Consider the following 19,997-nt stretch of genomic DNA (forward strand, 5'->3'; position numbering starts at 1 on the left):
ATTTGTTGTTTCCTGCCTTGTCAATCTTTGCCATTCTAACTTGTGTAAGGTGGTATCTCAATCTGGTTTTGATTTGAATTTCCCTGATGGCTAGTGATGTTGAACATTTTTTCATGTGTCTGTTAGTCATTCGTATGTCTTCTTTGGAGAAGTGTTTGTTCATGTCTTCTGCCCATTTTTCACCTGATTATTTGTTTTTTGGGTGTTGAGTTTGGTAAGTTCTTTATGACCCAGCAATTGCACTACTGGGTATTTACCTCAAAGATACAGATGTAGTGAAAAGAAGGGGCACAAACACCCCAATGTTCATAGCAGCAATGTCCACAATAGCCAAACTATGGAAGGAGCTATGATGCCCTTCAACAGATGAATGGATAAAAAAGATGTGGTCCATATATGCAATGGAATACTACTCAGCCATCAGAAAGGTTGAATACCCACCATTTGCATTGACATGGATGGAACTGAAGGGGACTATGCTAAGTGAAATAAGTCAAGTAGGGAAAGATAGTTATCATATGGTTTCACTTATATGTGGAACATAAGGAATAACATGGAGGACATTAGGAGAAGGAAGGGAAAAATGAAGGGGAGGAGAATCAGAGGGGAGATGAACTATGAGAGACTGTGGACTCTGGGAAACAAACTGAAGGTTTCAGAGGGGAGGATGATGGGGGATGGGTTAGCCCGGTGATGGGTATTAAGGAGGGCACATATTGCATGGAGCACTGGGTGTTATATGCAAACAACGAATCATGAAACACTACATCAGAAGCTAATGATGTACTGTATGGTGACTAACATAACATAATAAAATAATTTAAAAAGAGGTGGTGATTTTAATTATCCATGTCTTTCTTTCTCTCACAGTGTCTTTGGGGCCTATAGCATGGATGTGATTACCAGCACATCGTTTGGAGTGAACATTGATTCCCTCAACAACCCACAGGATCCCTTTGTGGAAAATGCCAAGAAGCTCTTAAAATTTGATTTCCTTGATCCATTTTTCTTCTCATTATGTATGTACAGTACTAGCTTTCTTTTTTCCTTCCTTCCTTCCTTCCTTCCTTCCTTCCTTCCTTCCTTCCTTCCTTCCCCCTTTCTTCCCTTTCTTCCTTCCTCCCTCCCTCATTTCTTCCCTTCCTACCTTTCTACAACAGTTTTATTGAGATATAACTTCATTTAACAAACCTTCCCCCTTTTGAAATGTACAATTCAATTTTTACGGTTTGAGTGTTCATTGTCCAAGGAATGGATAATGAAAATATGGAATGGATATACCACGGAATCTTATTCAATCATAAAAATGGAAGGACATTCTGTATTTGGACAACATGGATGGATCCTGAAGGCATTACGATGAATGAAATGAGTCAGAGAAAGACAAATACTGTATGAGCTCAATTACATGTGGAATAAAAAAAACAATATAAGAAACAAAGTCATACAAAGAGGAGATCAGATTTGTGGTTATCAGAGGCAGTTGTTGTGGGTGGTACTTCAGTGAAGGTGACCAAAGGTACACACTTTCAGTTACAAGATAGATGGGTACTGGACTGGTAAATACAACATGATGACTATAGTTAACACCGCTGTATGATGTGTTTATAAATTGCCAAGCGAGTAGATTGTAGAAGTTCTCATCATAATGGCAGAAAACTTTGTTTTTATAACTGTATGAGATGATGGATGTTAACTAGTCTTATTGTGGTAACCATTTTGTATATATGTATGTCGAGTATGTGCAGTACACCGTCTCATATACAGTCCTGTATGTCTGTTGTAACTCAAGGAAACGGAAAACTCTGCTTGGTGCATTCAAGGATATGTGCAATTTTTACTGCAGTCAATTGTTGGAATATTGTTATCAACACAGAAATCCTGTACTTTTTTACGATCACTACCCACTTTACTTAGCCCTAAGGAACCACTAATCTATTTTCTATCTTGATAGAATTGCCTCTTCTCGATTCTTCATACAGATAGAATCATATAACACGTGATCTCTGCGGCTGCCTTCCTTCATTACCATCATCTTTTCAAGGTTCATCCATGTTGCATCATGCATCAGAACTTTCTTTTTATGGCAGAACAATATTGCGTTGTATGGACATATTGCATTTTGTTTATCGTTTTATCATTTGATGGACATTTGGGTTGTTTCCAACTCTTGACTATTGTGAATAGTGGTGCTATCCAGGCTATTGTGAATAGTGGTGCTATCCACATTCATGCACAGGTTTTTGCTTGAATACCTGTTTTCAATTCTTTTGGGTGTGTAATCAGCGGTGGAATAGTGAAAGTAACTTTGTCATGTTCATACAATGCTTTGCATTGTAACTTGCTGTGTTGCTAAGGTCTAGTGTGTTTACTTTAATAACTACCAAACTGTTTTCCACAGTAATGACACCATTTTACATTCCCACCAGTAAAATGTGAAGGTTCCGGTTTCTGCCCATCCTTGCCAACATTTGGTCTACACTTGTCTATCTTTTTGATGATGGCCACCTTAATGAGTGTGAAGGGTATTCCATTGTGGTTTTGTTTTGCATTTCCAATGACTAGTGAGGTTCAGCAACTTTTATATACCTGTTGCCTGTTTCATAACTTCTTTTTTTTTACTTTATTTTTTATTATGTTCAATTAGCCAACATATAGTACTTTGGTGTCGTGTTCAATGATTCATTAGTTGCGTCTAACACCCAGTGCTCATCACATGCCCTCTTTAATAATACCCATCACCCGGTTACCCCATTCCCTACCGCCCTCCCTTTTGTAACCCTTAGTTTGTTTCCTGGAGTCCAGAGTGTCTCATGGTTTTTCTCCCTCTCTGATTTCTTCCGATTCAGTTTTCCCTCCCTTCCCCTGTGGTCCTCTGCGCTATTCCTTATGTTCCAGATATAAGTGAAACCATATGATAATTGCCTTTCTCTGACTGACTGACTTCACTCAGCATAATCCCCTCTAGTTCCATCCATGTTGATGTAAATGGTGGGTATTAATCCTTTCTGATGGCTGAGTAATATATTCCGTTGTATATATGAACCACATCTTCATTATCCATTCATCTGTTAATGGACATCTCATCTCCTTCCACGGCTTGGCTATTGTGGACTTTGCTGCTATGGACATTGGGGTGTGTGTGCCCCTTCTTTTCACTATATCTGTATCTTTGGGGTAAATACCTAGTAGTGTAATTGCTGGGTCATAGGGTAGCTCTATTTTTAACATTTTGAGGAATCTCCATACTGTTTTCCAGAGTGGCTATACCAGCTTGCATTCCCACCAACAGTTGAGAGGGTTCCCCTTTCTCCTCCACATCCTTGCCAACATTTATTCTTTCCTGTCTTGTTAATTTTTGCCGCTCTGACTGGTGTAAAGTGGTATCTCATTGTGGTTTTGAGTTGTATTTCCCTGATGGCTGGTGATATTGAACATTTTTTCATGTGTCTGTTAGCCATTTGTATGTCTTCTTTGGAGAAGTATCTGTCCATGTCTTCTGCCCATGTTTTGACTGGGCTATTTGTTTTTTCAGTGTTGAATTTGAGAAGTTTTTTTTTTTTTTAAGATTTTCTTTATTTGTGAGAGAGAGAGAGAGAGAGAGAGAGAGAGAGATCTTACAAGCAGGGGGAGTGGGAGAGGGAGAAGCAGGCTTCCCAGTGAGCAGGGAGCGAGCCCAATGCGAGGCTCGATCCCAGGATGCTGGGATCATGAACTGAGCCGAAGGCAGAGGCTTAACTGACTGAGCCACCAAGGTGCCCTAGTTTGAGAAGTTCTTTACAGATCTTGGATACCAGCCCTTTATCTGTAATGTCATTTGCAAATATCTTCTTTAGATAAACGTGTATTCAAATTCTTGCCCATTTATAGTTCAGTTGTGTCTGTTTGTTTTTGAGTTGTAAGAGTTGTCTGTATCTTCTAGATAAAAGACCCTTATCAGATAAGTGATTTGCAAATTTTTTCTCCCATTCTGTAGGTGTCTTTTCACTTGCTTCATAGTGTTCTTTGTAGTACAAAATTTTTAATTGTTATGTTGTACAATTTGTGTATTTTTCCTTTTATCGTCTGTGATTTTAGTGTTGTATTTAAGAATTTATTGTAAAATCTGAGGTCGTGTGACCTGCCCCAGTACCATTTATTGAAGATTATTTATTCCATTGAATGGTATTGGAAACCTTCTCAAAATTCAGTGGAACATAAACACATGGGTATGATTTTGGACTCCAAATTCGATTCCATTGATCTCCTTATGCCCGGACCACACTGTCTTGATCATTATAGCTGCGTGGTAAGTTTTGAAACTGGAAGTTGGAGTTCTACAATTTTATTCCTTTTTTTTTTCAATATTGTTTTGGCCATTCTGGGTTCCTTACATTCCATATGAATTTTTATTTGAGTATGTCAATTTCTACGAAGAAGTCATCTAGGATTCTTATAGGGAATACATTAACCTGTAAATCAGTTTGAGGAGTATGGCCATCATGACAATATTAAGTTCTAACCCATGATCATTGGATGTTTTTCCATTTACATAGATCATCTTTAATTTATTTCAACAATATTTGTGGTTTTCAGAGTATAAGCACTTCTTTTATTAAATCTATTCCTAAGTATTCTGTTCTTCTTGATGTTATTGTAAAAGAGTTATATTCCTAATTTCACTTTTCGATTTTTTATTGCAGTGTATGAAATAGAATTGGTTTTTATGTTGATCTTGTATCCTGACACCCAGCTAAACTGGTTTATTAGTTACAATAGACTTTTACTGCATTCCTTCAGATTTTCTATGTACAACATTATGTTGTCTTATAATAAAGATGCTTTTACTTCTTTATTTCCTCTACAAATAACTTCTTTCTTTTCTTGTCTTGTCTTGTCTTTTCTTTCTCTACATTTGCTGGCTAAAATTTCTAGTACAATATTGAATAGGAGTGGTGATAGAGACATCCTTGTTTTGTTTAATCTTCAGGGAAAGTGTCCAGTTTATATCCATTGTGTGTATTAGTTATGAGTTTTTCGTAGGTGGCCTTTATCAGGTTGAGGATATTCCTTTCTGCTCCTAGTTTGTTGAGTGTTTTTATGCTAAATGGTGTTGGACTTTTGTCAAATACCTTTTCTGCCTGTATTGAGATGACCATGTGGTTTTTTAAAAATTTTGTTGTTATATAGTATTATATTACATGGAATTGCTGGGATAAAGCCCTCTTGGTTATGGTCTATCCTTCTTTTGATACCTTGCTGGGTTCAGTTTGCTTGTATTCTGTTGAGGATTTGTGCATCCGTGTCATAAGATACGTTGGCGTGCAGTTTTCTTGTTCTGTGTTATCATTATCTGGTTTTAGTATCAGGGTAATACTGGCCAGGTAGAATGAGTTTGGAAGTGTTCCTACTTCTTCTATTTTTTGGAAGCATTTGTGCAAAATTGATGTTGATTGCACTTTATTTATTTATTTTTATAAAAATATTTTTTATTATATTATGATAGTCACCATACAGTACATCCCTGGTTTTTGATGTAAAGTTCCATGATTCATTAGTTGCGTGTAACACCCAGTGCACCATGCAATACATGATTGCACTTTAAATATTTGCTAGAACTCACCTGAGAAAGCATCTGGAGCCAAGCTTCTTTTTGTCGTTTCTTCACTAATAACTCAGTCTTTTTATTTGTCTTTCAGATTGCTTTTTTTTTAATGTCACTTTCTAGTTTATCTTTTTCTAGGAATTTTTCCACTTCATCTAATTTATTGGCATTCAGTTGTTCGTAGTATTCCCCATAGTCCTTTTTATTTTCGTAATGTCCACAGTAATCTCCTCCTTCACTTCTGATCATAGTAATTGGAATCTCTTCTTTTTGCTTGGTCAGTCTAGCCAAATGTCTTTTGAAAGAATCAGCTTTGCTTTTTTGAAGTTTCTCCTGTTTTTTATTCTCTTATTTCCTAAATTTCTGCTGTTGTCTGTATTATGTGCTTCCTTCTGCTTGCTTTTGGTTTGGTGTGCCCTTGTATTTTTGGCATCTTTTTGACAGAAAACTGGGTCATTGATTTGAAATCTTGGCTCTTTTTAAAGGTAGGCATATATAATGAAAAACTTCTTTCTGGTCATTGCTGTTGCTACATCCCAGGAGTGTTGGTGTGCGGTTTCTTCATTTTTGTATTCTCCAAGTAACTCTGAAGTGCCCTTTTGATTTCTTTCCTGCCGACTGGCTGTATAGGAACGTATTGTGTAATTTCCACAGATTCGTGGGTTTTCCATGTTGTTTGTGTTCTTGTTTTCTAATTTTATTCCATTGTAATTGAAGGCATACTACGTATTATTTCCATCCTGACACAATTTCTTAAACAGCATGATTAATTAAAGTAGCATATTATGGTCTGGTGTTTCCAAAGAAACTCTGGTCCAAAAATCAAAGGCTAAGAGATCCAGGAATGTAATCCTGTTCCTTTGGTCACTTCAAAGATGTGCCAGGGACACTGATCTGACTGCTCTAGTGGTGGCCCGTATGTGTGACTTGCTCTGGCTCAGCCATTGGCTTGCAAGTTCGAGTAAAGGTCATAGAGGGAATAACTCCTGATATGAATGAATCCTGGTGTCTTTTAGTCCTCAGGTTGGTAGACCAAATTGTAATTGCTCCCAGAAAATTTTGCACTTCACTGTTATTTCCATTGTTTTTTTTTTCCTTGCAGTACTGTTTCCATTCCTTACTCCAGTTTTTGAAATATTAAATATCTGGCTATTTCCAAAAAAAGTTACTGATTTTTTCACAAAATCTGTAAAAAGGATGAAGGAAAGTCGCCTCAAAGATAAACAAAAGGTAAATCTGTGGTGGTTACATGTGCACGTTCCCTTCTGATCTTTCACTGAGCTGGATACATTTGACGTGCACACTTCTAAGTATGATTTAATGGCAGGTAGGGAACTCTAGGGTTTAGAACAGGAGATTTCTAACATTTCAGAGAGAATGAAGAAGGTGGAGGTCAGGGAAGGAGATAAGAAGATGAGTCAGAGAGCCAATGTTTAAAATTTAAGGATAAGCATGCCAATGAGTATGTCAGTGCATAAACTTTGGTGAGAGAAAAACTGCGACTTCCCTTCACTAAGTTGTCAAAACATAAAAATTACTGTGTAAAATCATTTTCCTGGTAGTATGATTTTGGCAGATATTACACTGGCAAAGGATCCCTTCAATTCTAAGCCTCTTTTCTTATACATTCGCTCGTGGAATTTCCCCTCAGGCACCTGGTCATGTTAAATTTGAGCCTGTCATAGTCTAGAGTGTGCAGGTGTCTTCTTTGGGTACTGAGGCTGCAAGCTGGCTGAGCAGGCTTTGCCTTCCTGAGGCCTGGTGGGCAGCACTAGGATGTGTGTAGGACAGGGAGACAGGGCTGGGTAGCCCAGGATGTCTCTGAAGATTGTGCAGAGTTCTGGGAGGGTGGGGCATTCGAAGATGCTGACACAGAAGCTGCCCGTGGACTGTGCAGAGGTCAGGAGATTGGTCTATGTGGCCATTCATTAAGAATTAAGGCTGGAAAAACAAAAGGACTGAAGTCAGGGACTTTCTCCTGAGCAGTAGGTATGACAGGAGAGGGACCAGGCACCTCTTGGGCCAGGAAGTTGTGTTCAAAGACCAGAGAAGCTGAGGATCAGAGAGAGCAAGAACCAAAAAGCAGTGGGACGTAATGGCTGGATTCCTGCATGAGAAATATCGTGCTCTTCAAGATTTGTAGCTGGACATTTTTGTTCACTTTTGCCTCTGGCAACACTAGTTAAACTTCTGGATGTGAAGGGGCCATATTCTCAGGAGAGAAGTTAGATGCTGCACCCCTGATTTACTTCTGACTTCACAAGTGACTTTTGTCATTGAAATGTCTCTTTCTGTTTCCAGCACCGAGTGGATTTTCTCCAGCTGATGATTAACTCCCAGAATTCCAAAGAAATGGACACCCATAAAGGTAAGCAAGGAGAGCTTCAGATGGCCTTAATGGGGTGGCTCAGAGATAGGGGGTGGTTCTGAGATATGGAGGGAGATTTTTAGCAGATGGAATATCAGAAAATCGAAGAAAGATACACGTTCAGATACAAATGGTAGCCAAAGCATTTTCCAGAACAAAGCCACAGTTTGTTCAAAGCTTAAAGGGCAATGATAGACAAAGCAGTCAGTGGTCTGCCATATGGGAGCTTGTTTGCAATGTCAATTCTCCATCCTAATCCAGACCCACTGAATCAGAACCTCAGTCTGGGGGGCGCCTGGGTAGCGCAGTCGTTAAAAAAGCGTCTGCCTTCGGCTCAGGGCGTGATCCTGGTGTACCGGGATCGAGTCCCACATCAGGCTCCTCTGCTATGAGCCTGCTTCTTCCTCTCCCACTCCCCCTGCTGTGTTCCCTCTCTCGCTGGCTGTCTCTCTCTGTCAAATAAATAAATAAAATCTTAAAAAAAAAAAAAAAAAAAAAAAAAAACCTCAGTCTGGAAATTCACATCAAAGCTTCATCACATCAGAAGGCCCCAGGCCCCAGTGTAGGCGACTTTCACTTGGAACACTTGGTTAAACTTGTGTTCACTGGCTTAATCTACTGCAAGGTGTTTTTCCTTTTATAATTAAGAAGTAACTGGTGCTGGATGCCTTTGGGACTGTATACATATGACATTTCTCTTTAACCTGTCACCTACTACTTTAATCATCCATGGATGGTATTTGGATAAAACCATTATCAGTATGATGGTTGCAAAATGATGACTTTCTACTTCCACCATTCCTTCTACATTTGGAGTGATAGTCCATTGTTAGGGTGAGCTTTCCATTAATCATCATTATTGAATTTGCTTATTTATTTTATTTTATTTTATTTTATTTTATTTTATTTTATTTTATTTTTTACTATGTCCAGTTAGCCAGCATATAGTACATCATTAGTTTTTGATGCAGTGTTCAACGATTCATTAGTTGCATGTAACACCCAGTATTGTGTATATGTGTATTTATATATTTCAGTATGATCTCATATATTACTAACTTAGTCTATTACGTCATTTTTTATTTAGGTTGTTAATTTTCTCAGATATGTCCTTTGGAAGCCCTTTCAATTGGGTTCCTGTGTCCTTTTTTTTTCTTCTTTCTTTCTTTTTCTTTTTTTATGTTTTCAATAGACTTTATTTATTTTAAAAGATTTATTTATATATTTGTCAGAGAGAGTGAGAGAGAACACACATGAGGGAGTGGCAGGCAGAGAGAGAAGCAGGCTCCCCGCTGAGCAAGGAGATGGATACAGGACTTGATCCCAGGACCCTGGGATCATAACCTGAGCCGAAGGCTGACAATTAACTGAGCCAAGCAGGCATCTCAATAGACATTATTTTTTATAGCAGTTTAAGGTTCACTGCAAAATTGAGTGAAAGACACAGTGATTTATCCCATATTCCTCCTGACCCTCTTACATACAGCATCTCCCACTATCAAAATTCCCCACGATGTGGTAATTTTGTTATAATCAATGTCCCTACAATGACACATTATCACCACCCAAAATCCATAGTTTACCTGACAGTTCACCCTTGGTGTTGTATATGCTCTGGGTTTAGACATATGTATAGTGATGTATATCTACCATTATAACACATAGAGTATTCTGTATCCTTTTTCCATTTTATTTTCTGAGCATTTCCTTATATTCTGGTGTAAGACAGTCCAGTTTCTCTTCTGTTTCCCTTGATGAGCCCTGAAATCAGCCATTTTCTCCAAGAAGCTGTTTCTTTTTAGTGAAAATCGTATTTAAAAACCAAAATCTGGGACCTAGGAGTGCTTGTTGCTATGAGGGTTTCTTTGCTTCTGTTTCCTCTCAGTGGGTCAAGCCAAGAATATCAACTATATTTACGCAGGAGTAATCAACATAAATATTTTTATATCCATAACCAGTGATTTAATTATGGTCTCTGCATCTGAAAGAAAAAAGAGGCTTGATTTATAGTTGTTTCTATGACAAAAATATTCCCATTGTGGTTAATTTCAAGCTATGTATGGTTTGACAACCATCTCACAAAATTCTTGAATATATAACAGTTTATTCTAGAGACAAATGATGGGCTTACTGTACTACACCACTAATATCTATATATCTGTATCTAGTACTATGTCTCTTTCTATTCTTTAAAAAAATTTTTTTAAAAGATTTTATTCATTTATTTGACACAGAGAGAGAGAGAGAGACAGTGAGAGAGGGAACACAAGCAGGGGGAGCGGGAGAGGGAGAAGCAGGCTCCCCGCTGAGCAAGGAGCTCAATGTGGGGCTCGATCCCAGGGCCCTGGGATCATGATATGAGCCAGAGGCAGACTGAGCCACCCAGGTGCCCCTGTATCCTTCTATTCTTTCTTTCTTTCTTTCTTTCTTTCTTTCTTTCTTTCTTTCTTTCTTTCTTTCTTTCTTTCTTTCTTTCTTTCTTTCTTCTTTCTTTCTTTCTTTCTTTCTTTCTTTCTTCTTTCTTTCTTTTTTTCTCTCTCTTTCTCTCTCTTTCTCTCTCTCTCATTCTACTACTTTCTATGATGAAGGAAATATTCTATGTATGCTTGGTTCTGTACAGATTCACTACACACATGTGGTTATTGAGCACTTGACATGTGGCCAGTGTCACTGAAAATCAGAACCATATTGAATTTAGTATAACTAAGTACAACTTAAGTATAAATAGCCGCATCTGGCAAGTAGCTACTTTATTGGACAGCACAGGTCTAAACTTTGATTATCATGGGGTTCACAGTAATCAAGGGCAAGAATTCGATAGTTAAATTTATCCACAGCAGCATCACAGAAAGTATGACTGGGAAATCAGAGCTCTATAGACCTTTTTTTTCACTTTTTTATTGTTTTAAGTTGTGAATTACATGTTTGTGTCAGGCGCCGTGTTCATTTCAGTGCTTAAGTATTTAAATGTCCTGATACAGTTCGGATGAAAGAGATTAGAGCATGACCATACAGAGTTTCTGCCAGGAGAAAATCAAAGGAGAGAACAACTTATATTCAGAGTGGGGCCGTTCACTAAGGAAGGTGACTTTGAGGCCATGATTGAATAGGCATTGCTAATTCCATTCACTGGATTCAGTTTGTCTCTATTTCTTGCTGGCCAGTACCCTGCTATTGACACATTCCTTCTTCTGCTCCTTTAATGGCATGAATTATCCTGGTTCAATCACCACTCTTCTCACTTTGTCTGTGTCGTAGTTTCTGTACATATCAGAGGTCATCCACTTGAGAAGTTGTGGGCCAGGTCTTCTATTAGCTGAGACCTTGGAAAGGTATAATCTGTGCTTCTCAAGCTAGGTTGTGCACACAAATCACCACATCTCATGGAAGGTCAGATTTTGATCTGATAGTTCTAGGGTGAAGTTTGAGATTCTTCATTTCTAATGAGCTTCCATGTGCTGCCGATCCCGCACTTTGAGCAGCAAGAGTTTATCTGTAGCCCAATGGTGTTCTCTTAAGTTCCCGCAACTATGTTTAGATGAACGATCATTCATGTTTCCTGGCCATCAAGCCTTAGCATTGCAAACTCTCTGAAGAAATTTAAGTTCCATTTTAGCTGGAAGGATTTAAACTTTCCTGGGGGAGAAAGCTATCCCATGTGACTTAGGACTGAAGTCCTTTTAGGATTCTCCGAAGGACGTACTAATAACTCTGTGTACTTTAGACAGAAATGCCATCTCCTGAAATTACCTACCTATGTGTGTTGGTGGGGAGCATGGCATGAGCAGGAGCAGATGGCCAAGAATAGTTTAGACCATGGGAATAACCAGATCAAGACAACTTCTGGCTTTTCTGGGTCTGTAAGATAGACATCAGAGTGCAAACCACTGTGAATTTGATTCTGAATTGCTTTTACATATTCCCTGCAAGGGAATTGGGAGTTTCAAATAGATTTCTATCACCTAAACTGTGATGTTTTGTATTCACCTGCTCTAGCTAAAATGTCATTCCTCTCCTTTTAGCTCTCTCTGATCTGGAGCTCGTGGCCCAATCTATTATCTTTATTTTTGCTGGCTATGAGACCACTAGCACTTCTCTTTCCTTCCTTGTGTATGAATTGGCCACTCACCCTGATGTCCAGCAGAAACTGCAGGAGGAGATTGATGCCACTTTCCCCAATAAGGTGAGTGGTTCATACCTGAGGAGGGAGTCAGAATAAGCTCGGTTATGTCTCAGTAACAGATTAGCCCTCAAACTGAGTGGGTTTTCATAAAAAGGTTTACTTCTAATTCGCATTTGCATGTCCACCGTGGGCATAGTGGAGAATGGGGGTGAGTCTCTGCTTCATATAGTCATTTGGTGATACTGGGGAAAGAGGCTCCACTTTCTTGTACCTGCATTATCTGGAACTTGGGGACTAATTGTTGGCTGGGGAACAAGGAATTAGAGCATTGCTCACTTGCTTTTCAAATGGCCCTGAACTGACACACATCCCATCAATTCACAGCCCATTTGCAAAGTAGTTTCCCCTAAGTTCACATGGGCTGGGATCTATGGGGTTCATAGATGCCATTCATGGACATTGGGTGAGCAGAGAGTGTCTCTGCCACACACCCTATGTGTGTCAATTCTAATTATCTCCATGTAACAAGTCAGGAAACTGAGCTACAGAGAGACAACATAATGACCTTAGACTCGTACATAACTAGTGGTGAAGAAGCCAAGCAAGGAGCCCGGGTTCCAGGATCCTTACTGAACTCTTAACCTGTACAATGTTGTCTCTTAAATATAACACCCAGTGATAGGCACATATTGCCCACACTGTTTAGAGATCCCTGCCCAACCTGGAGTTCCCTACTTGTGAAGCGACCTGGCCTCTGGGGCTGGAGTGGCCTATTGGGCAAACAGTGAAACCCCAGACCAACAATGAGGAGACCTTTCCAGCAACAGAGGGTGGGGCTGAGTATAGGGTTCTGATCCCCTATTGAACGTTCCATAGAACTGAAATTGTGTGTCCACATTTGGTAGCCTCCAATCCTACCCTTCTCTTGCCCTATTTGTGTTGAGAGGAACTGGTGTCTCCCCCAATTATTTATGGTTTTTATACAGTATAGTGTTTCTCTCTAAATACGGTGAATATAATTGAAAAGCTAGGAAGCAGGATATTTCAACTAGAAGAGATTGTGAGGCAGAGGGGATATTTCTTGTTGTATGTTCTTCCATGGTGCGGATGTGTGACTTCTGTTTTGAAAGGAAATGGTGATTTCAACATATTTTACTTAAGACTAAGGGTCATAGGGAAGGAAATATAAAATAAGATAAAAACAGAGAGGGAGGCAAACCATAAGAGACTCTCAAGTATAGGAAACAAACTGAGGGTTGCTGGAGGGGAGGGGTTGGGGGATGGGGTTAATTGGGTGATAGTCATTAAGGAGGAGACCTGATGTAATGAGCACTGGGTGTTATATGCTACTAATGAATCATTAAATTCTACCCCTGAAACCCATAATATACTATATGTTAACTAAATTGAATTAAAAAAAAAAAAGATTAAGGGTCACAGTCTTAGTCACTTTTGTTCACAGGAGGAAGAAAAAGCACTACCTGGGAAGGATTTCAGGCCCTGTTTAGGGGATTGTCCCAGCAGTTTCCCCTTGTCATTACTAGTACACACATGTCAGTGGGCCGTCGAGCAGGTCAAAGGACATGGTAGACATTAAAATGTTCATAATGCCCTTTAACAAAATACATGATTCTTAGGTGTTCCTAAGACTTCAGTAGTAGTGTATAGAGTGAGTCGGATGTTGATCCCAAATCTCAATGTATCAAAATCTGTTTCTTTCCTTCCAGGCACTGCCCACTTACGATGCCCTTGCACAGATGGAATATCTGGACATGGTGTTGAATGAAACTCTCAGATTATACCCAATCGGTGGTAGACTTGAGAGGGTGTGTAAGAAAGATGTGGAAATCAGTGGTGTGTTCATTCCCAAAGGGACAGTGGTGATGGTGCCAGTCTTTACTCTTCACCGAGACCAGGATCTCTGGCCAGAGCCTGAGGAGTTCCGTCCTGAAAGGTACAGGGAACCCTGGAATGGGGAACCCACCCTCATATTGGAGGATATTCTGATATTTCCTTAGTATAGATGACAAGCACGTGGTTGTATAATTATTTATTTGTACATCTTTTTATTTTTAGAAGTATTTTTCTTATTACAAAATGATCATTGTTGTCAAACTTTTACAAACTGTAGTTGAGAAAAAAGAAAGTTAATGTCATCACCAGTCACATACATCATTATTAATCATGTGATGTACGTCCTTGTGGATATTTTTCTATGCATATATAGATTACTGTAAGTTAGGATGTTATTGTATCTTTTTTGAACTACTTACTTAATGTAACAGTAAGCTGTAAACAACATACCGTATTTGCGTTTGTGATTATATGCATATACCAAGATATACTTAACCATTATCTTATTTAGGAAAACGGGACTTTTTTCTCATTAAGTTTTTTGCCCTCTCTAGCGCTCTGAATTTACTCCTCCCATTCTCACATTCCATCTTTGTAACCCTGGGCCACCGTTTCTGCTAGCTGTAGTGTGACAGCAGAGGCTGTGGAGCTGAGTTCACATCCCTGGCAGGAGGAGCGGCCTCCTGAGGATGGAGGTGTGCACAGGTCCTGTGCTGTCTGTGGCTGCAGACCTGTGCCAGCTCCCACCCCTCTCAGTACCTGGGGTTCATCCAAAGCAAGCTCTTCTGCTCTCTAGCTATGTGAGAGCTATCTAGCTTCTGATCATTCAGAACACAGTCTGGCTTTGGGTGCAGCTTGAATTCTGCTAAGTCCATGCTTTCCTGTTTATTGTACTGGTGAGCAAAATTCGGATGAACTTTTTAGGGATCTAGACGTTTAGCCCCTGCTTCTAAGCTCCCTGATGGCAGAGCCCTCATCCTGTTGCGTGGTGTCCCTAGTGCTAGCAATGCACCTACACATAGTACTTGCTGAAAGAACTCAAAAATGACCAAGGCATCTGTTTTCTGGACCAGGAGACCTGATGGTTCCCACAAGCTCAGCATTTGCCTCTCCTGTCGCTTCTCAAATGGAAACCAGAGAGCACTCCTGGTACTTGTCTGTGATTCATTCAGTCATGAGAGGAAGTGCTTACCTGTGTGTGTCAAGGACTGTGCCAGGCAGTGTGGAATCCATGTATTGAACATGCCTATTATGGATAATTTTATTAAAACTTTTATTTATTTGAGAGAGAGAGACAGAGAGAGAGACAGGGAGACAAGGGTGGAGAAAGAGCACGAGTGGGTGGAGGGGCAGAGGGAGAGGGAGAAGCAGACTCCTTGCTGAGCAGGGAGCTCAATGTGGGGCTTGATCCCAGGACCCTGGGATCATGACCTGAGCTGAACACAGACACTTAACCAACTGAGCCACCCAGGTGCCCCTATTGTGGAGAATTTTTGACATATGCACAAGCATATTCTATAGACACAAGTCTATGAAATACTTTCATTGCATCTCTGTGTGCCCATCACCTGCCCAACAACCACTAACCTGTATCAGCTGCCCCATCCGCACACTGTTATAATTCCATATCTGTTTTCCATTTTACTTTAAAGCATATCATCTGTAAACATTCCACCATCTTCTCCATGATATAATGAGTTTTAAATAATACCTCACCACAATGCCATTATCACTTTCCCCAAATCCACGTTTCCTTGATATAAATATGGAGGAATTAATTTTGAATAAAGTATACGTCAAACCTTCAAGGAATTTAGAGCGTTGGGGAACAGATAGACAAAAACTCAGTAATTATAGTGATTGTTCATATCTGTGAGTATGATTATAGTGGAGTAGCACCACGTGCCTATGTAAATCATCTGAAAATCTGTTCTGTGTAAGTGGTTGGGGTGGTCCTAGCAGGGAGGGTAGGGAAGTAAAGGGGAAAAAAATAATAATGTAAATCATGGGAGGCATTTCTCCTGCTTCCTTTGTCCGTGGATATATGACAAACATCATTCGGTGGAGGCAGGATCCTACCTTTCCTTCAGTCAGGCTTGTTTCTTCCTTGCCTTTCAGAGTGTGAACATCTCACCACCATGAATATAATTCTAGTGTTGAAGATAAATCCTTGCAAAACCATTCACCTCATCTCTTCAACAACACTGAATGCTCCCATAGGGGAAGGGGTATCCAATGTAGCTTATAATTGTCACAGCAGAGTAAGCGTAGCAGGATTTCAGTAACCGGCCCATCAAAGTTTCCCATGTAGCCCTGGTTGAGAACCCCGAATATGTAGCTCTTGTGGTTTTTATGTTTTCCTAACTTGTTTCCAACATGTATGGTGGAACCAGGTTCAGTAAGAAGAACAAGGACAGCATAAATCCTTATATATACCTGCCTTTTGGAACTGGACCGCGAAACTGCCTTGGGATGAGGTTTGCGATCATGAACATGAAACTCGCCCTTGTCAGAGTCCTGCAGAACTTCTCCTTCAAACCTTGTAAAGAAACACAGGTCAGAGAGAGAACTTTCTGCAAAAGGAATGTTTCATTGTTTTTTTAAACTAAGAGATATGGAATAGATGTGTGTGTGTTTGTGTGTGTGTGTGTGTGTGTGTGTGTGTGTGAATGTACTCATTTATGCTTAGTAATTTGTTCTGTCAGCCAGAGAATCTATTTGGAGCCATCTGTGACCTTGAAGGGTCCTTCAGCTCTTGAGTGCCATGTCTGTGGTTTATGACCACCCAACCATAAGGGTCATGTAGTCAATACAGTTCATGTGACATCATTATTCACAGACCTATGACCTTGGGCCGTGTTTTAGATTTCTTTCAAGTCTGCTGAAAAGAAGGGAACACGTTGTGCACAGTCACGTCGTGCAGTGAAAACCATGATGTGACTTTTGAACGATGCTCTTCTCCACCACAACTTACAGACACTCTGGTGACCAGGGTTCTTAAACCCTCATTGTACATGGGAACACTGTGTTTGTTAAAAATCCTGATGACCAGGTCATCTTAGACATTGTAACATGATTCTCCCAGAGCGTGGCTTTGAAAGTGCCCCCATGATTCTGAAGGGCCAGCAAGGTTGAGCATCAGTGGTGTGAAGCATGTCTGCCTGATGTGAAGGACGCCCAGGGTCCAGGCCATCCTGGCTGCTTGGCCCCACCTTCTGCAAGCCTGACTCCAGTCCGGCTACGCTCCCTTCCATCCCAATCTGTCATCATGAATGGATATTTCCACGGCAGAGGTGACAGGATGTTTGGCAGGGTGGATGTCCATACGATAAAATGTGTAATAAATGCTCAGGATTCAATGTATAGAAAACTCAGTCTGGCACTTCTCAAAATTCTTTGCCATAATGGCTAGGAACCTGTTTTAAATTTTAAACGCTCATCCTTTTCCCTTAAAATTAAAATCAAAAAAGAACACCAGCCAACATGAGTGTGTCTCCAGCCTGGTACAGAGTAAGTACTCAATGGATAATCTGTTGAAAGAGTGATGGATGAATGCTTCATGCTCCAGTCTTGACAGTTTACAGAGTAATTTTAAAGAATCAGAGATAGATGATTCTAAAAACAGTATTTATATGTTTGTAATGGATTATTGTCCTTCATGTATCTTGCCTGCTTTGCTTCTGTGGTTGGAAGGGTTTCATTTGTTGGTTCTCATGTGCTTGTTTAACTGTTGCAGATCCCCCTGAAATTATATACTCAAGGGATAATTCAACCAGAAAAACCCATTGTTCTCAAGGTTGAGCCAAGAGATGGGAGTGTGAGTGGAGCCTGAGACTTTCCCTAAGGACTTCCCCTTTGTTCTTCAAGAAGCTGTATCCCAAATCACCAGAGACCTCAATTTCCTTTGTGAGTAAAACCCAGAAATAAAGATGAGCTTCATGTACTGCCCGTGACGGACGAGTAGGGATTCTGTACGTTCGTTAACTTTCTCCAGTGTCTGTGTGGAGCATTAGATATTGTGGAGAGTAAAGGAGGTGATAATAATTGCCAGAGATGTAGACTCAGCCTGTCTGGTTCACACAGGAGACCCCCAGTTAGTATCATCTACTCCCCTGAGCACTGATCAAGACTAAAACTTTCTCAACAATTTTATCAGCAAACTTTAATGGAGACAAGAATTACTGTGGTGACTGTGGCAGGAACATTTCTATCATATGTCTAATTTTGAATATTCTACATTAAATATCCCACTGAGCAAGTCAATGAGCATCACTTTGCAAAAGTATTAACTGATGGTTTCGTGCACATTAAGGGGGATTCTGTAGAACGATGAATGAGAGCCGGTGACCGAACGTTTTGACCATCACAGTCACTGGGTGGATGGAGCTTGTTCAGATTTCCAGTGTGATATGTCAAGATAGGTGAGAGTTAATCCACTGTGACTTTGCCTGTGGCTCAGAAAGTATATTCATAGTTTACTTCTACGGGTTTTGGAGCACGTGTTTTTTATAACTCTCGATTGAGGCACTTAGGATTATATGATTAGTTTTCATGTCCTCTGCCCTGATGTTCTGGTAGGCAGGGAACGTGCTTTCCCTTTGTGCTCCAGCCTCAGCTCCCAACTGTCCTGACACAGTGAACATCAAATCAGAGATGGTTGATTGGCCAGGTGATTGGACAGAAATGCTCAAAGCAGGTGTCCATTTCAGCTGGTATCAGGAGCTGCATAGGATTCTTCCTTTTCCTTCCCTCCCCTCCCCATCCCTTCTTTCCCTTCTCTACTCTTCCTTTGGCTCTCCTTCCTGGATAATTCAGTCCTAAAGCCATAGGTAGGGCACAGCCAGGTGGGCAGCCCCACACCAGGGGGGTCACAGTGACTCCAAGTTAGAGACTGAGTAGGGTGGGGAGGGTGTCCACATAGAGGAGCAGCCTGGCATGGCTATGGGAGCCCAAGCTAGGTGAGAAAGTGCCCACACAGAGGGCTGGTCTGGGAGAGCCTCCAGAGCTGAACTACAGTGTGGAGAACCCAAGGAGCATGGTGGGGGCATACATGAGTGTCAAGGGATGGACTGAGGGTTAGTTACATGAAGGGGGATTGATCAAATAAGTAAATATATTAAAGCTACATGGTTTCAGGAGTTTCTCGGTGTTTGAGAAGGGAGCCACTGATTTGGAAAGGGAGAAAGCCAAATGAAGCCTGTGTATTCAGAGACTGGAAGTGAGTGTGTCAGTGTAGTGTCATGCTTTCCTATGGCTAGATGGTAGATTGGTAGAGAGAGATAGAAATGTGTGTGTTTGTCTGTCTGTGTGTAAAAACACATACCCCCTACCTCTCTCCACAGACAGCTCTTAAAACGGTGAACCTGTTGAGAGCAATGAGCACACCTTGTGCCCAGATCTTGGCTCATAAATGTCTTTTTCCTCTTAAAGGAACTAGGGCTTTTTAGAGAAATGGGTGATTCCAGGCTGAGAGAGCACATGACGAGCCTGGAGCATCTTGTGCTACACAGTGATGGGGACACGTCCACGGGACGCAGAGCTAATGTGAGGGGCTTCACCCACCCATCAGGCGGGATTTGGGCATCATGGTAACTAATGAAAGGCAGAAATTATAACCCATTAAATAAAACCGGAAACTCGAGTACACAGAGGTGGAGATAAATTCAGGGATAGGTTACAGTTGATGAGGACACTCACACAGTTCCAAAGTACTACAGCTCAGACACCCATGAGTTACTGAGGAAAGAGCAGCTCACAGAGCAGAGACCTGGCAGACCAGTGAGCATCATCAGGAACAGGAGGAAGTGATGGCGCATCACCTGACAGGTCGTGGTGAGGAGCCCAGTGTCACCTCTGGGATATTCTTGCCAAGGAGGCAAACCCAAAAAGAAATCCCACAAACTGTCAGACAAACCAAAATGAAGGAATATCTACTCGTAATCTGTACTGGTGTGTAATCTTCTACATAGTCCGGTCCTGAAAGCGGTAAAAAGGAGAAGACAAGCCAGGAGTGGAGTCACTGGCCCCCAACCGCACCTCACAGCAAGCAACGCCTAATTACCCGGATC

The 19,997-nt window shown here is 40.7% G+C and overlaps 1 protein-coding gene across 1 annotated transcript in view; it reads left to right on the forward strand.

Moving 5' to 3' along the window:
* The window catches only part of LOC148110465 (cytochrome P450 3A12), a 43,834-nt gene extending 25,952 nt beyond the window's left edge, over window positions 1-17,882 (forward strand). The window contains exons 7-13 of the mRNA XM_087867549.1: window positions 871-1,019; window positions 6,687-6,814; window positions 7,886-7,952; window positions 11,975-12,135; window positions 13,803-14,029; window positions 16,323-16,485; window positions 17,666-17,882. Of these exons, the coding sequence (XP_087723675.1) occupies window positions 871-1,019; window positions 6,687-6,814; window positions 7,886-7,952; window positions 11,975-12,135; window positions 13,803-14,029; window positions 16,323-16,485; window positions 17,666-17,761 (991 nt within the window). The 3' untranslated portion in view covers window positions 17,762-17,882. The remainder of the gene's footprint in view (window positions 1-870; window positions 1,020-6,686; window positions 6,815-7,885; window positions 7,953-11,974; window positions 12,136-13,802; window positions 14,030-16,322; window positions 16,486-17,665) is intronic.
* Window positions 17,883-19,997: the final 2,115 nt, after the last annotated feature.

The sequence above is a fragment of the Ursus americanus genome, chromosome 2 (genome assembly GCF_024610735.1).
Source record: "Ursus americanus isolate L20-20 chromosome 2, mUrsAme1.1.p, whole genome shotgun sequence".
Classification (NCBI taxonomy): Eukaryota; Metazoa; Chordata; class Mammalia; order Carnivora; family Ursidae; genus Ursus; species Ursus americanus.